Here is a 14,370-nt window from a genome sequence, read left to right as displayed (position 1 = left end):
AGGGTCTTCTGGTGTAATTTCTGCTGAGACCCAGAAAATATACGCAACCATCTTAATCAGAAGTGCTGAGTGAGTAATCCATCTCAGCCTCCTTCTGAGGATACCAGCAACCCAAATGCCAGTCTTCAGCCAATTCAATTCACTCTGTGTGATATCAGTCCTAATACAGAGGCTGATAGTTGTGATTGTTGGAGACCAATCATCTCAGCCCCAGGACACCTTCAGGAGTTTCTCATGACCTGTGTCCTAGGCCCAACTATCTTCAGCTCAGCTGCTTTGTCAATGACCTTCCCTCCATCATAAGGCCAGAAGAGGGGATGTACGTTGACCATTATCCTGCCCTCATTTCAAACCGCAACTCATTAGATAATGAGGCCATTTGTATCTGCATGCAGCAAGATCTGGACTAAGTTCAAGCTGTGAAGTGCAATTACATTTGCACCATACAAGTGTCAGGCAATGAAATCTCCAACAGAAGGGAACCTCACCATCTCCCCTTCAGCATTACTATTGCTGAATCCCCCATTATTAGCATCCTGGTTGTCACCATTACCGGAAACTTAACTGGACCAGCTACAAAAATACTGTGACATTGGTCCCAGCATGATTCAAGTGGTGCCCGTCTGAATAGAGTAGCTCCCTCTTTCCCCAGTACTGGTGCCAATGTCCCATGAACGCAAAACTAGGGTTGTAGATAGGGCTTTAAACTAAATAGTGAGGGGGAGGGTTCAGTTGCATGGAAATATAAAAAGTCAAAGTTTAAGGAGAGGGTAAGAGTACAGGTTAGTGACGAGGCTGATTGTTACCAAAAAGTGAAAGGAAGGAACAGATTTGTGAACATCATATTGCACCAAAGAATCATAAGAGTAGGGAAAATTGACAATAGGGCAAACTTAAAGACTTTGTATCTGAATGCGCGTAGCATTCGGAATAAAACTAATGAGCTAACAGCGCAAAAAGAGATAAATAGGTATGATTTGGTGGTGATTACTGAGACGTGGTTACAGGGAGAACAGGTTTGGGAGTTGAATATCCAAGGGTACTCAGTGTTTCGGAAGGATAGGCAGGAAGTAAAAGGAGGCAGTGTAGTGTTATTAGTAAAGGAAGAGGTCAGTGCTATAGTGAGGAATGATATAGGCACTTGAGAGCAAGACATAGAGTCAGTCTGGGTAGAAATAAGAAATAGCAAGGGAAAGAATTCCCTGTTGGGAGTAATCTATAGGTCCCCAAACAGTAGTTCAGCAGTAGGACACAATATAAACCAGGAAACACTGGGAGCATGTAAGAAAGGCACGGCAATAATTGTGGGTGATTTTAATATGCATATAGACTGGACTAATCAAATTGCCAAGGGTAGTCTCGAGGGAGAGCTCATAGAGTATATTAGAGATTGTTTCTTGGAGCAATATGTTGTGGAACCAACCAGGGAGCAGGCTATTCTAGGTTTGGTTTTGTGCAATGAGATGGGATTAATTAATGATCTCATAGTAAAGGATCCTCTAGGGAAGAGTGATCATAGCTTGCTAGAATTTCAAGTTCAGTTTGAGAGCGAGAAACTTGAGTCCCACACTAGTGATCGGGAGTTAAATAAAGGTAACTACATAGGCACGAGGGCAGATTTGGCCCTAGTGGACTGGACAGGAAGACTACAAGGTAGGACAGTTGATGAACTGAGGCATATATTTAAGGAGATGTTCAATTCCTCCCAATTAAATATATTCCAAAGAGGAAGAAAGATGGTAAGAGGGGGAAAAAGCATCTATGGCTAAGCAAGGAAGTTAAAGATAACAAAAAGGCAAAAACTAAGGCATACCAAATTGCAAAGGTCAATGGCAGGCTGGAAGATTGGGAAACTTTTAAAGATCGACAAAGGGTTATGAAAAAAATAATAAAAAGAGCAAAGGTAAATTATGAAAGAAAACTAGTGCAAAATGTAAAAACTGATAGCAAAAGCTTCTACAAGTACATAAAAGGAAAGAGAGTAGCTAAAGTGAATGTTGGTCCCTTGAAGGATGAGACTGGGTTGTTAATAGTTGGGAACGCTGAAATGGCAGAGACGCTTAATCAATATTTTGCCTCAGTTTTCATGGTGGAGGAAACTAGTACCACCCCAATAGTAACAGATTATGCAGAGGATATAGAGAAGGAGGAACTTAGAACAATCATCATCACTAGAGAAAAAGTACTGAGCAAACTATTGGGATTAAAGGGTGACAAGTCCCCAGGATCTGATGGCCTACATCCCAGGGTCTTACAGGAAGTGGTAGCAGAGATAGTGGATGCATTGACGCATTGGCTATAATATTCCAAAATTCCCTAGAATCTGGAAAGGTTCCAGTGGATTGGAAAAATGCTAATATAATGCCCATATTCAAAAAGGGCAGGGGGAGGCAGAAAGTAGGAAACTATAGACCAGTTAGTTTAACATCTGTCATTGGGAAATTGTTAGAATCCATTATTAAGGAAGTAGTAATAGGGCATTTGGAAAGTCAAAATGCAATCCATCAGAGTCAGCATCATTTTATGAAGAGTAAATCATGTTTGACTAATTTGCTAGAGTTCTTTGATGATATGACAAGCAAAGTGGATAATGGGGATCCTGTAGATGTAGTATATCTGGACTTCCAGAAGGCCTTTGATAAGGTGCCGCACAAAAGATTAATACACAAGATAAGATCAGACATAGTTAGGGGTAATATATTAGCTTGGATAGTGGATTGGCTGACCAACAGAAAGCAGAGAGTTGGGATAAATGGGTCTTTTTCTGGATGGCAAGCTGTAACTAATGGGGTGCCACAGAATTCGGTCCTTGGGCCCCAACTATTTACAATCTATATTAAAGACTTGGATTCACGGATGGAGGTACTATAGCTAAATTTGCAGATGACACCAAAATAGGTGGGAAAGTAAGTTGCAATGAAGAAATAAGAAATTTACAAATGAATAAGGACTGGTTAGGTGAATGGGCCAAAATTTGGCTGATAGAGTTTAACGTGGATAAGTGTGAGGTTATCCATTTTGGTTGGAAGAATAAAAAGGCGACTTATTGTTTAAATGGAGAGAAACTTCAGAATGCCTCAGTGCGGAGGGATCTGGGTGTCCTCGTGCATGAATTGCTGAAAGCTAGTGTGTAGGTACAGCAGGTAATAAGGAAGGCAAATGGAATTTTGGCATTTATTGCTGAAGGATGGAGTATAAAAACAGGCAAGTATTGTTGCAACTGTACAAGCCATTGGCGAGACCGCACCTGGAATACCGTGCACAGTTTTGGTCCCCTTATTTGAGGAAGGATGTGGTTCCATTGGAGGTGATTCAGAGGAGGTTCACTAGATTGATTCCAGAGATGCGGGGCTTGTCTTATGAGGAGAGATTGAGCAGTTCAGGCCTATACTTGCTAGAGTTTAGAAGGATGAGAGGAGATCTAAGACGCCAAAGGGGATAGACAAAGTAGACGTGGAGCAGATGTTTCCCCTTTTGGGGCATTCTAGAATGAGAGGCCATAGCTAAGGGGTGGTAGATTTAACTCAGAGATGAGGAGGAATTACTTTTCTCAAAGGGCCTACCCCCGCTCGCCGAACAGAAGATTCTGGCCCAAGAAACTCAACACCATCCAGAACAAGACAACCTACTTAATTTGTGTTTCCTACACCACTGGTGCACAGTGGCAGCAGCATGTCCCATCCACAAGATGCTCTGCAGCAACTTGCCAGCACTCTGTGGACAACACCTTCAAAACACATCACCACTACTGCCTATAAGAATAAGAGCAACAGGCATATTGGAACACTTGCAGCTGCAAGTCCCCCTTCACACACCATCCTGATTTGGACATATATCCTTCACTGCACAGGAACAAGCCACTCCCTAACAGCACTGTTGGTGCATCCATACCTCAAGGAATGCAACGATTCAAGAAGGTGGCTCACCACCACCTTCTCAAGGGAAATTTAAGATGGGCAATGCATACTGGCCTTTCCATCCCATGCTCAAATCCCATGAACAAATGAAAAAAACACAGCACAATGCTGCTGGCCAGTGTGGAAGGCTCTGGAAAGGCTACATACAATCTGCATGTTTATTAGGACTGTGAAAATTATTTCAAATTGAGGATTATTTTCATAAATTATTGGCCATAATATGGCATAGCCAACCGTAAAAAAAATTATTTCCATTTTCTCCTCCTCCTTTATTTCCCCCCTTTTGTTATCAGTGCTATCATCCTTACCAGAAAGCATTCCAGTGTTTAACAGACAGCCAACAGCCCTTCATGGATTCTTAGTATGTGAAGTTGCACTTCCTTTCAACGATCCTCCCAAATGCAATGAGTAATATATCAGGAACACCTTCATATATTCAATTAAATTGGTCTCCCACAATCAGAAAATATTGTTTATGAACAGATGTTTCTGGTTTTCACACCATTTATTTGTTTCTTTCAGGAAAGCATGGTCATAGAGGAAATTCCATACCAAATATTAGTGAATGTCCTACAAAACAAATGCAGCAATCAAACATTCGACCTGGTACATGGATAACCACGACGCCAATAGGTTTAGCTATAGGAACAAAAGGCATGGAAAAGTTGGATATAAAACCCATTTTAGTCTATAAAGCCACAGATCCAGAAACTGGAGAAGTAAGTACACTATATTTTCCTTTTGTCTATTTTTTACATTTGTAATATTTCAGCTTTTGTCTCCAACCTTGAGCTTCCCTACTTCCCCATTTCCATCCTTACACTTCATTTACTATTCCTTCTATACTTTTTCATTATTCTTTATATTCATTAAATGCAGGAGCAGATTATCTAGGCTACTGTGGCAGCTTCTGTAGTTTATATTGTTAGGCAACATTTATCAGAACTTAAATAGAGAAAACATTATGTTGTGCTTTCAGTTACTTCTACAGGTACAAATAAAATAATTACTGTGATTTACATGCTTTTCTATTGTTAGAGCAGGGGCTTCTTATTAAGGGGCTAAAAATTTGTTTGCCTCATTTTTCAAGCACAGGGGTCACAATTCGTGACCTTCCTGGGCTAGTTCTGGTGGAGGTGGACATCACACAAATTTGGTGCTACCACCCATTTACATGAAAGGAGCATTGAGCCATGCAGCTTCCATACTACTGGCTTCTTCTGAGGTCTATAGAGAGCCTAGCAGTGTTTTGTTGAAAATATGTGGTGCCAGCCTTCTGTTCTTAAAGAAAGTCTGTCCCCCTTAAAGGGAGGCTGCACTAAATAACAATAGGCTTCTGGTAAATACTATTGATGCAACTGTAAACAAGAATAGGGCATAGGAAAGTCTCCAGGGTCGTGGATGGAGTCCTGGAGGTCTTAGTGGTAGAGGTGGACAAGAACAGAGATGCTATGGTTTTGTGAGAGTCTCAAGGCCCTCAAGAATCATCCTCAGAAGAGTGGAAGAGCAAGTGGCAAGGGAGATCAATTCCCAACCCCTGAATCTGAGGACCTGGCAGTAGTGCTATAAGAAATCTACTGACCTCATATGGGTGGTCAAGGCCAATGAATAAATCTTCACATGAAAACTCCTACCATATAACCAGCCTCTCACTCAGCAGCACTCCCTGGCACTCAGGACTCATGCCTAACGTCCAGGTATTCCATCTCACCCTTGTATGCCTTCCAAAGCTGCCAGCCATGCACCCACCTCTTGCTGTCTCCACATGCCTCCAGCTATTCAGCTATAGCAGGCATATCACCCAAACACAGTGCTGCACAATCCTCCCTCTCTCTCTTGCGGGATGATGGGGCACATAATAGAAGGGAGCAGAGCAGAACTGGCAGAGAATAAGTACGGCTGCATCTCCTAAGCCCTATAGAAGGGATGACTCTCTGCCTCATGGGGCCAGCAGCAATAGAACTGTGCTATCCAGCATTGCTGAAAACATTGAGGATAATATTTTTTCCTGCCTTGTCCCCCTTTTCAACCACCAGCTCAGCCTCATGCTGCTAACTGGCATGATGAGCAATCTGAAGATGGTGTGACTAGAAGAAGTCTTGCTTTACACCCTATTTCCTTCACCCCAACTTCCTCTTCTGATTTTATGCTTTCAGGCATGCAAGAACTGTTGCTTGCCCAGTTAGTTAAGAGGTTCAGAGACCAGAAAATAAAATTCGGGCAAGGAGACGTGTGATGCAGTGGCATCAGAACAATGTATTAAGCAGACTAACTGCGAACTTAATATTTATTGTAGCCTCTTACAATCTTCTAAATGCTTAAAATTTCAAATTTATTTAGGCAACTTAAAGGCAGAATTAGGGCAGACAATGGTGGAATTGTTCGGTCCCATTGGTGGCGCGTATCATGGTGGCAGGTGGGGTAAAGTTCAGCGTTGGGGCAGAAATCGTTTTCACACTGATCAGGGTGGATGCAGTGGAAGGACTCACGAAGCCTATCTATAAGCTGAAAATAAATTCACTGGATAATGTGTAATGTTATCTTTCAGCTTCATTAAGTGACAAAATGTGTTCACCCATGCAACTGCTTGTGATCAGAATTTCATAACTTTTCTAGGCCTACCACTTCTTCTAGGTGCTGCCCTGACATCTACAGCAGGTGTAGAGACAGCCCCTGTACAATGGTTGGCCCTGTTGCCTCTGATGATTTCAACATGTGTCCTTTGGAGAGCTGAGGCCTTGAGGGCCCCGGCCAGCTTTGGCTGGTCTCCTGTGGGCCAGCTGCTCCCTCTGCAATGACAGAGGATGAGGTTGAGGGGCTACAGGAAAAGGAGACTCAGAGGGAGTGACAGCCTCTGAGATTCTGAGTGGACGATCAAGACTGTCCAGCTGCCGCTCCTCCTTCCTTTGGTGCCTGAAGGTCCCAACCTGACCCCATGAGAGGAAGGAGCACCTGAAGGGACGTCAGGGTGCCCTGTTTCCCTCTCATGATGCCACTGCAAGAAATCATCCATGACTGCCTCAATGGAGTGCAAGTCAACACACATCTCCGCATTTCAATGAACCAGGGTCTCCCTGGTGTCTGCCATCCTTCCCATGGAGACTTCCATGCGTGCCATGTGGGCATCACATCATCAGAGAGCTTGTGGACGCACACTTGTGACTCACGTGCCACTCTGTAGAGGGTTTCCCAACAGCTCTGCATGACATTCACCTGCCTTCTGCTGACTCTTCATGATGAGTTGGAAGGCCAAATCCAGAAGCTCGTCATCTTACTCAGACCTCACAGATGCCTCTTCCCCAGCAGTCCTCCAAGTGCCGGGGAGCACACTGTGCCTGTCTCCTCCTGCTGCGGACACATGTCCATGCGGCGACCACCAGATTGTGAAGCTGAGCCTGCACTAGATCGAGGTCCCACTAAGGTGTGTGTCTCTGTGCTAGTCTTCTTCTTATCGTGTCCACGGACAGTCTATACATGGCCCAGCCAGAACTGGACACATTTTTGCACCTTGTTGTTGAACTCGGCAAGATCTGCAACAGTGCAGGGTTACTTTAGCAATAGGCATTGCAGGAGATGTTGCATAGTCTGTGGCTCAGTTCCACATTCACAAGTTCTCGGGCTGGTTGTGTATCCCCATTTGCTTAGTGACACCTTTGAATGACCTACACCAGTCCTAAGTCTGTTAAGGCACTTCCAGGTTGCCCAGTTGCAATTAGCTCCTGGGGGAAGGCTTTCATCCGGTAGAACTTCCATCACTGGGGTTTGTTCGAGACTGGCGAGCCGATCTTTCCACAAGGCGATGCGGGCTTCAGATGGGGTTGATTATAATGGAACGACACTGTTCATGAAGCTCCTCCTTGAATTTAGGCGGCTGGGTGTAGGTGTATGACCATGTAGAGGGTGCCTCTCATCTGATGTTTGACGGAGTCGCTGTTTCTTGCTGGCTACCGTTCTTCTTATATCAGGGGGAGCAATGCCCGCCAAGATATATAGGCTGTTGGTGTTTGTTGGTTTTAAACAACCTGTGATAAGTCAGCAGCTTGCATTCAGAACGGCATCCATCTTCTTAGCATGAGTAGATCTTTCCCATGCAGGGCAGGCGTATTCGGCAGTGGAATAGCAAAGAGCAAGTGCACTGGTTTGCAATGTTTTCGAGCTTGCTCCCCATTTTGTGTTAGTGAGCTTATTCAGGATGTTGTTTCGTGCGCTCACTTTTGCCTTTGTCTTTCCGATGTTCTTGAAGGTAAGGCATCTGTCAAGGGTGACTCCTAAGTAGATAGGGTGCTCGCAACGCGTCAGTGTTGCGCCACACCAGGTTACTTTAAGCTGGCGTTTGGCTTAACGGTTTCTGAGGTGGAATGCACAAACTTGCGTCTTTGATGGGTTTATGTGAAGCTCCTCCTTGACTTTTCTTCATAGTAGGATGTTAGTCCCTCCAAGGCCTCAGAAAGCGTTTTCTCCACGGTGTTAAAATCAGTGCTTTGGGCAGTGACACATAAGTTATCGGCATATATAAAACGGCGTGTGACACTGTCTATAGGTTGGTCATTCGTGTAGATGTTGTACAGCAGCAGTGCAAGCATGCTTCCCTGAGGAAGACCATTCTTCTGAATACGCCACCTGCTGCGCTTCCCACCTAGTTCAACATAGAACCGGCGATTCTCTAGCATGCTTTCTAACAGCTCTATTGTGAATATCTTTCATCATCTCTAGGATCTTGCAGAGGAGACGTCTATGGTTCACTGTATCGTATGCTGCTGACAGGTCTACAAAAACAGCACCTGTTACCATCCCTTGCTCAAAACCATCTTCGATATGTGGTGTGAGGTTGAGCAGTTGGCTTGTTGTTGATTTGCCGGGGCGGAAACCTGCTTGCTCTGGAATGATCTTCTCATCTACAGTTGGTGCTATCCTATTGAGTATCAGGCGTTCAAACAGCTTATTGGTGTGGCAATGCAGTGAAATTGACCGAAAACGCTTAGGATCTGAGGGATCTTTTCCGGGCTTTAATATTAGGTAGCTTGTGTGTTGCCAGGCAGTGGTTGAACAATTGTAGGAGCCATTTCTTTGCTTGCTGTCCAAAATGCTTTATCTGCTCCGTTGCTATGTTGTTAAGACCAATTGCTTTCCCGTGTTTTAGACTAGATATACCAGTTTCCAGCTCTTCCATGGTGAATGATCCAGTGAAGCCAGGGTCATCCTGTCTAGTTGTGCTCTTGGTTGTTTCTTGTTGATTTTTTCATTTAGGAGCAACTGGTGTGCAACTTGGTTTGCAGATACATTTGGATGTTGGGCAGCTTTCTTGGGATCACCTCCAAGTTTGTGTATGAGAGACCATGCCTTCTTGCTGTTTTTTGTACGATCTGTTGTCTCTATCAAGGTGTCCCAGGTGTTTTGACACTCTTGAGAGATACTTAACATCACCTCCTCACTGGTAGATATTGTTTCCTCTGAGAAGGGGTCAGATTCAAACATTGAGACATACTCCCAGTAGAGTTCCGCATTATCCTTGGTGAGACCAGAGATGTAGTGTGCTCTACAACCTCGGGGGATCTTCCTTCTGGCTGTTTTCTGGACAGCTTTTGCAAACAGGTTGTAGTGCTCAGGTAATGGTTTAATGCGTTTAACCTTGCGGTCAAGTGCTCGTATGAACCCGTTCCAATCGGCCTTCTTGAAGTTGAAGCGCCTTTTGAATGGTACGATGGTTGGTAACACTGCTGCATTTACCTGGAAACCAATAGGACGGTGTTGTGTCTGTGGTATTGGGTCTGTGACAAGCTTCTTGCAGAGGCCAGCGATGTTGTTGCTGACAATGGCAAGATCTGGGTTATAACTACACTTCTAGCAGGATCTGTGGAAGGAGGCTGGCACTTTAGGATCGTGGATGAGACTAAGCTGGTTCTTCAACTGCTTCTCCATTGTTGTTAGACTCCTTGTACCCCCATTGGGTACTGTGGCTATTAAAGTCTCCAATGATGATCTGTGGTTTACTGTGCAGGTTGGGTACAGGGTTAGAGAAGCTGAAGTCTGTGCCAGGTGGCTTGTACACTGAGGTCACTGCTATTTTGCTCAGCTCTACAGTTAGAATTTCGATGTTGTCCTCCTCTGTTTTAGAAGTAGCTTCTACAACTGAACCAGCTCTAACAAATGCAGCACTGCCATATTGTCAATGAGGTCTGTCAATAACCAGGAACATTCTGCGCCAGTGAAAGATGTGGCTAAGCACTGTGATGGACTGTCCCTTCACTGGAGGTGTGGATCTGGATGGAGCTGAGGGACTGGCTGGCAGAGGGTATCGGTCAGTTGGTAGAGCTCCCTATGAACCAGAGATAATTAATGCATGGCATCACAGTCAAAAGCAGGAGAGTACTCACATTTGCGTTGAGAAAGGGATGATGTGGTGCAGGATCCTTACGTGGGTGTTTGCCACCGACCTCACCATCACCTCAGGCATGGACCGTTCAGCGCAATGGCACATTCCTCAAAGTGAGTGAGGTTTGGGAGTGTATGAGTTGAGAGTGATGAGGTGATTGACTTACCTGGTGGAATGGATGACATCATTCATCCTCTTCCTGCACTGATGGCTGACCACCTCTGCCCCAGTGGCGCTGACTACCGCTGCCACTGCCTCCCAGGCTGGATTAGTGACCCTGGTGGACCTCCTGCAGCCAGAGCAGGGGTAGAGGACATCACGGCAGCCTTCCACTGCATCCAGCAGGTGCCCCAGAGATGCATCACTAAATTTGTTTTCAGGGCCAGAGAGTGGTAGTGGATGATTGCTTCTCAGACTGAAGGCCTGTGACTAGTGGTGTGTCTCAGGGATCTGCGCTGGGACCATTGTTGTTTGTGTTTATATCAGTGATCTGGATGATAATGTGGTAAATTGGATCAGCAAGTTTGCTGATGACACTAAGATTGGAGGTGTTGTGGACAGCAAGGAAGGCTTTCAAAGCTTGCAGAGGGATCTGGACCAACTGGAGAAATGGGCTAGAAAATGGCAGATGGAATTTAATGCAGAAAAGTGTGAGGTGTTGCATTTTGGAAGGACAAACCAAGATAGGACATACACAGTAAATGGTAGGGCACTGAGGAGTGCAGAGGAACAAAGGGATCTGAGAGTTCAGATACATAATTCCCTGAAAGTGGCGTCACAGGTAGACAGGGTTGTAAAGAAAGCTTTTGGCATACTGGCCTTCATAAATCAAAGTATTGAGTATAGAAATTGGGATGTTATGGTGAGGTTGCATAAGACATTGGTGAGGCCAACTTTGGAGTATTGTGTGCAGTTCTGGTCGCCTAACTACAGGACGGATATCAGTAAGATTGAAAGAGTGCAGAGAAGATTTACTAGGATGTTGCCGGGTCTTCAGGAGTTGAGTTACAGGGAAAGATTAAACAGGTTAGGACTTTATTCCTTGGAGCGTAGAAGAATGAGGGGAGATTTGATAGAAGTTTACAAAACTATGAGGGGTATAGACTGAGTAAATGCAAGTAGGGTCTTTCCACTTAGATTAGGAGAAATAAACATGAGAGGACATGGCTTTAGGGTGAAAGGGGAAAGATTTAGGGGGAACATTAGGGGGAACTTCTTCACTCAGAGAGTGGTGGGAGTGTGGAACGAGCTGCCATCTGACATGGTAAATGCGGGCTCACTCTTAAGTTTTAAGAATAAATTGGGTAGATACATGGATGGGAGAGGTCTGGAGGGTTATGGACTGGGTGCAGGTCAATGGGAATAGCGGAATAATATTTCGGCACAGACTAGAAGGGCCAATGGCCTGTTTTTTTGTGTTGTAGTGTTCTATGGTTCTATGGCCATCTGTTGCCTGTAGACATTGGGCAGGATTTTTAGGTCGGCGGGCCTGGGAGCAGCTGAGGAACGGCCCGCCATCCACGATAAGCCTCCGGCCATGATTTCACACTGGCAGGCCAGTTAACGGCCAGCCAGCGTGAAGCGCACGCTGAAATGTTCAGTGCTGCCGGGGTGGGGTGGGAGGAGGGCGGGCGCTGAGTAAGTGCGGGCAAGAGCGAGCGCTGAACGAAAGCTCCCTGAAGGCAGAGAACTGCCTCAGGGAGCTGAAGACTTCAAAACAATTAAATAAAGATGTTAAAATCCAGAAAAAATTGTCCACACGTCAGAATCAGTCACCTGATCATATACATGATGAAAATTCTGCCCATACATCCCACTCTTGGATGAGGTTTAATCAAAAATGCAAAGTCCACCTGGCAGATTTGCCCATCTGCCAACCGTAAGGTTGGATGGACCACGAAAAATCAGGGACAATTTGAATGTTAACAGCTTTAATTGTCGGCGGGCATGCTTCTGACACACGCGTGCCTGCCAACTGAAATATTGCGCGAGTGCAGGATGATATTGGGACGCTCGCCCAACGCCATCACATGCGATTTCGTATCCGATCGCGTCAGGCATGCGCCCACACGCTGACTTAACCATTCGTCCCATGAAGAAGGCATGCGCTCTGGTGCGCTTTAAATATGACACCCCAAGCGAAGAAGCACTGAGATTACGGCATGGCGGGCAAATCCAAGTCTGCCCGCCAGCAATCTGGAGTCTTTCCTGTGAATGCATTCTTAATGAGGCAGGACCCACTGGAAAGGGGACAATGCAGCGCAAGAACATGCCATTGCGGCTGGCAGGTGAAACAACTTTTTTCACGCCCTTTACCATACTTAGTGCAAATCTGCGATAATTCCACCCTTAGTGTCAAATGCCATGTCTAAGCTGTGAAAATGGCAATAGGGCATACAACTGCATTTCACAAACTATCAATTTGTCTTTGCAATATAGGTAATGATTACAAGACAAGACAAGGTAGTTACTGTCTTTGGGAGTGGCAGCACTATAGTGGAACATGCTGATGGAACCAGGATTACAACCTTCTTTGAGGATATCCCAAACACAGAGTATGAGGTGCAACATGAAACTGGTAAGAAAATAAGATATTTAACTGTTACCATTTTCTCAGTTCATCAGAAATGCCTTTTGCATCTTTATCCAACATTGATAACCTTATCCGAATAAATATACATTTCTGCTATACTTTAGTATTTCCAATGCAATTGTTCAGGTGCTTAATTGTTGTATGAGTAGGAATACTGTCATCCAGACTTGCTTTTACTAGCTGGATAAGTTCCTTCAGCTCTCGTGCAACAAAATATTGTACTATGTAGTAGGGTAGCATTCATCTTGAGGAATGGAAAAACTAATATGGTTCTGCTCACCCTTGTGGACTTCTGTTCCCAGTACTTATTTAGAAATCTGATCACTACAGTTTTCCAACTTCTCTAAAACAGAAAGACCTTGAAGTTTTGCATGCTAGGCAATTTATTTTGAGTAAGATGGTAAACTAGTTCACAGAAGGCCAATAAAAGCAAATATTAAGAACTGAGAGTTTGCAGATCCTGTCAGTTAGACTTGTTTGTGCATGTTTAGGTTTTAAATTTTGGCGACCTTGGGACAAACAGCATGTGCTGACTTTTCTTCAGTAGGTTGCAAACCCAGTGTCAGTCTCATTTCCAGTTTAGGAACCTGGAAGTGGTCGTGGTGTGATGTTGGATGCGTTCTTCCCAGAGTCAGCTAATTAAGAAGTCGTCTCTGGGAGCCCTGTCCAGTTGGGGATGGCAGTCAGGTTCCAGTATTAGGAGGTCCATTCAGCACTGCCCATGGGAAGGGCTGCTAGCCTCCTTCGCAGTGTGGGTGTTGTTGAGGGGCAAACAGCAGGAGAAAAAATGGCACCAGTGAGGCACCTTCAGTAAGAGGGCAGTGGCTGCCATTACAGCAAGTGCTGCATTAGTAGAGATATCATTCTTCATGAGGAGGCTGCAGTGGCATACCTTTTGTTTAGGAAGACCTGACCCCTGCAAATTATTGCCAGCAACTTAATAAAAGGCCTCACATGGATCATGGCCTGACCCTCCTGCTATGACGCAACCTCCGCTTCATTTCTGGACTTCTTGCATAGTGGAGGGCCCAATATTCCATTGTACAAAATCCACTCAATTTCCACAAAAGAGGCTTATTTAAGCACCATAATTGCTGCCGTGTGATTAACTGTCTGCTGGGAGCATACCTCCAGGAAAAGCACACGAAGGCAAGAACAAGTTGTGGAGCAAGTTCGACATGAGTTGACCACATTTTAATGATTTACTACACGAAGCCAACTCTGCAGGTTTGGAAAATTAGCCCCTTGTCTCCTTAACCAATGAGATTAAATGATTGAGAAATAAGCATGAAAGACTGAGAAAGTGGGTGAATTGGAGTGGATGAATTCAATGTCAAATCAGGTAAGAAAGAGGAGGAAAAAGATTGGATTATAGGAGATGCATAAAGAGATAGAAAGGAATTGTAAGAAAATGTTAAATTTAAACTTTAGCTTTTTAAAATCTTCAACAATAATTTGAAACCTGTAGTAATGAGATTCCATACTTA

At 44.6% G+C, this 14,370-nt stretch overlaps 1 protein-coding gene across 1 annotated transcript in view; it reads left to right on the top strand.

The window, feature by feature from the left end:
* spag17 (sperm associated antigen 17) overlaps positions 1 to 14,370 on the top strand; it is a 327,444-nt gene that overhangs the window by 190,118 nt on the left and 122,956 nt on the right. Inside the window, exons 32-33 of the mRNA XM_041210903.1 lie at positions 4,440 to 4,636; positions 12,730 to 12,868. Coding sequence (XP_041066837.1) covers positions 4,440 to 4,636; positions 12,730 to 12,868 — 336 coding nt within the window. The remainder of the gene's footprint in view (positions 1 to 4,439; positions 4,637 to 12,729; positions 12,869 to 14,370) is intronic.

Source organism: Carcharodon carcharias, chromosome 18 (genome assembly GCF_017639515.1).
Source record: "Carcharodon carcharias isolate sCarCar2 chromosome 18, sCarCar2.pri, whole genome shotgun sequence".
NCBI classification, from domain to species: domain Eukaryota; kingdom Metazoa; phylum Chordata; class Chondrichthyes; order Lamniformes; family Lamnidae; genus Carcharodon; species Carcharodon carcharias.
Note: the sequence above shows the minus strand (reverse complement) of the source record. Positions and strands in the feature narration are given on the sequence as shown.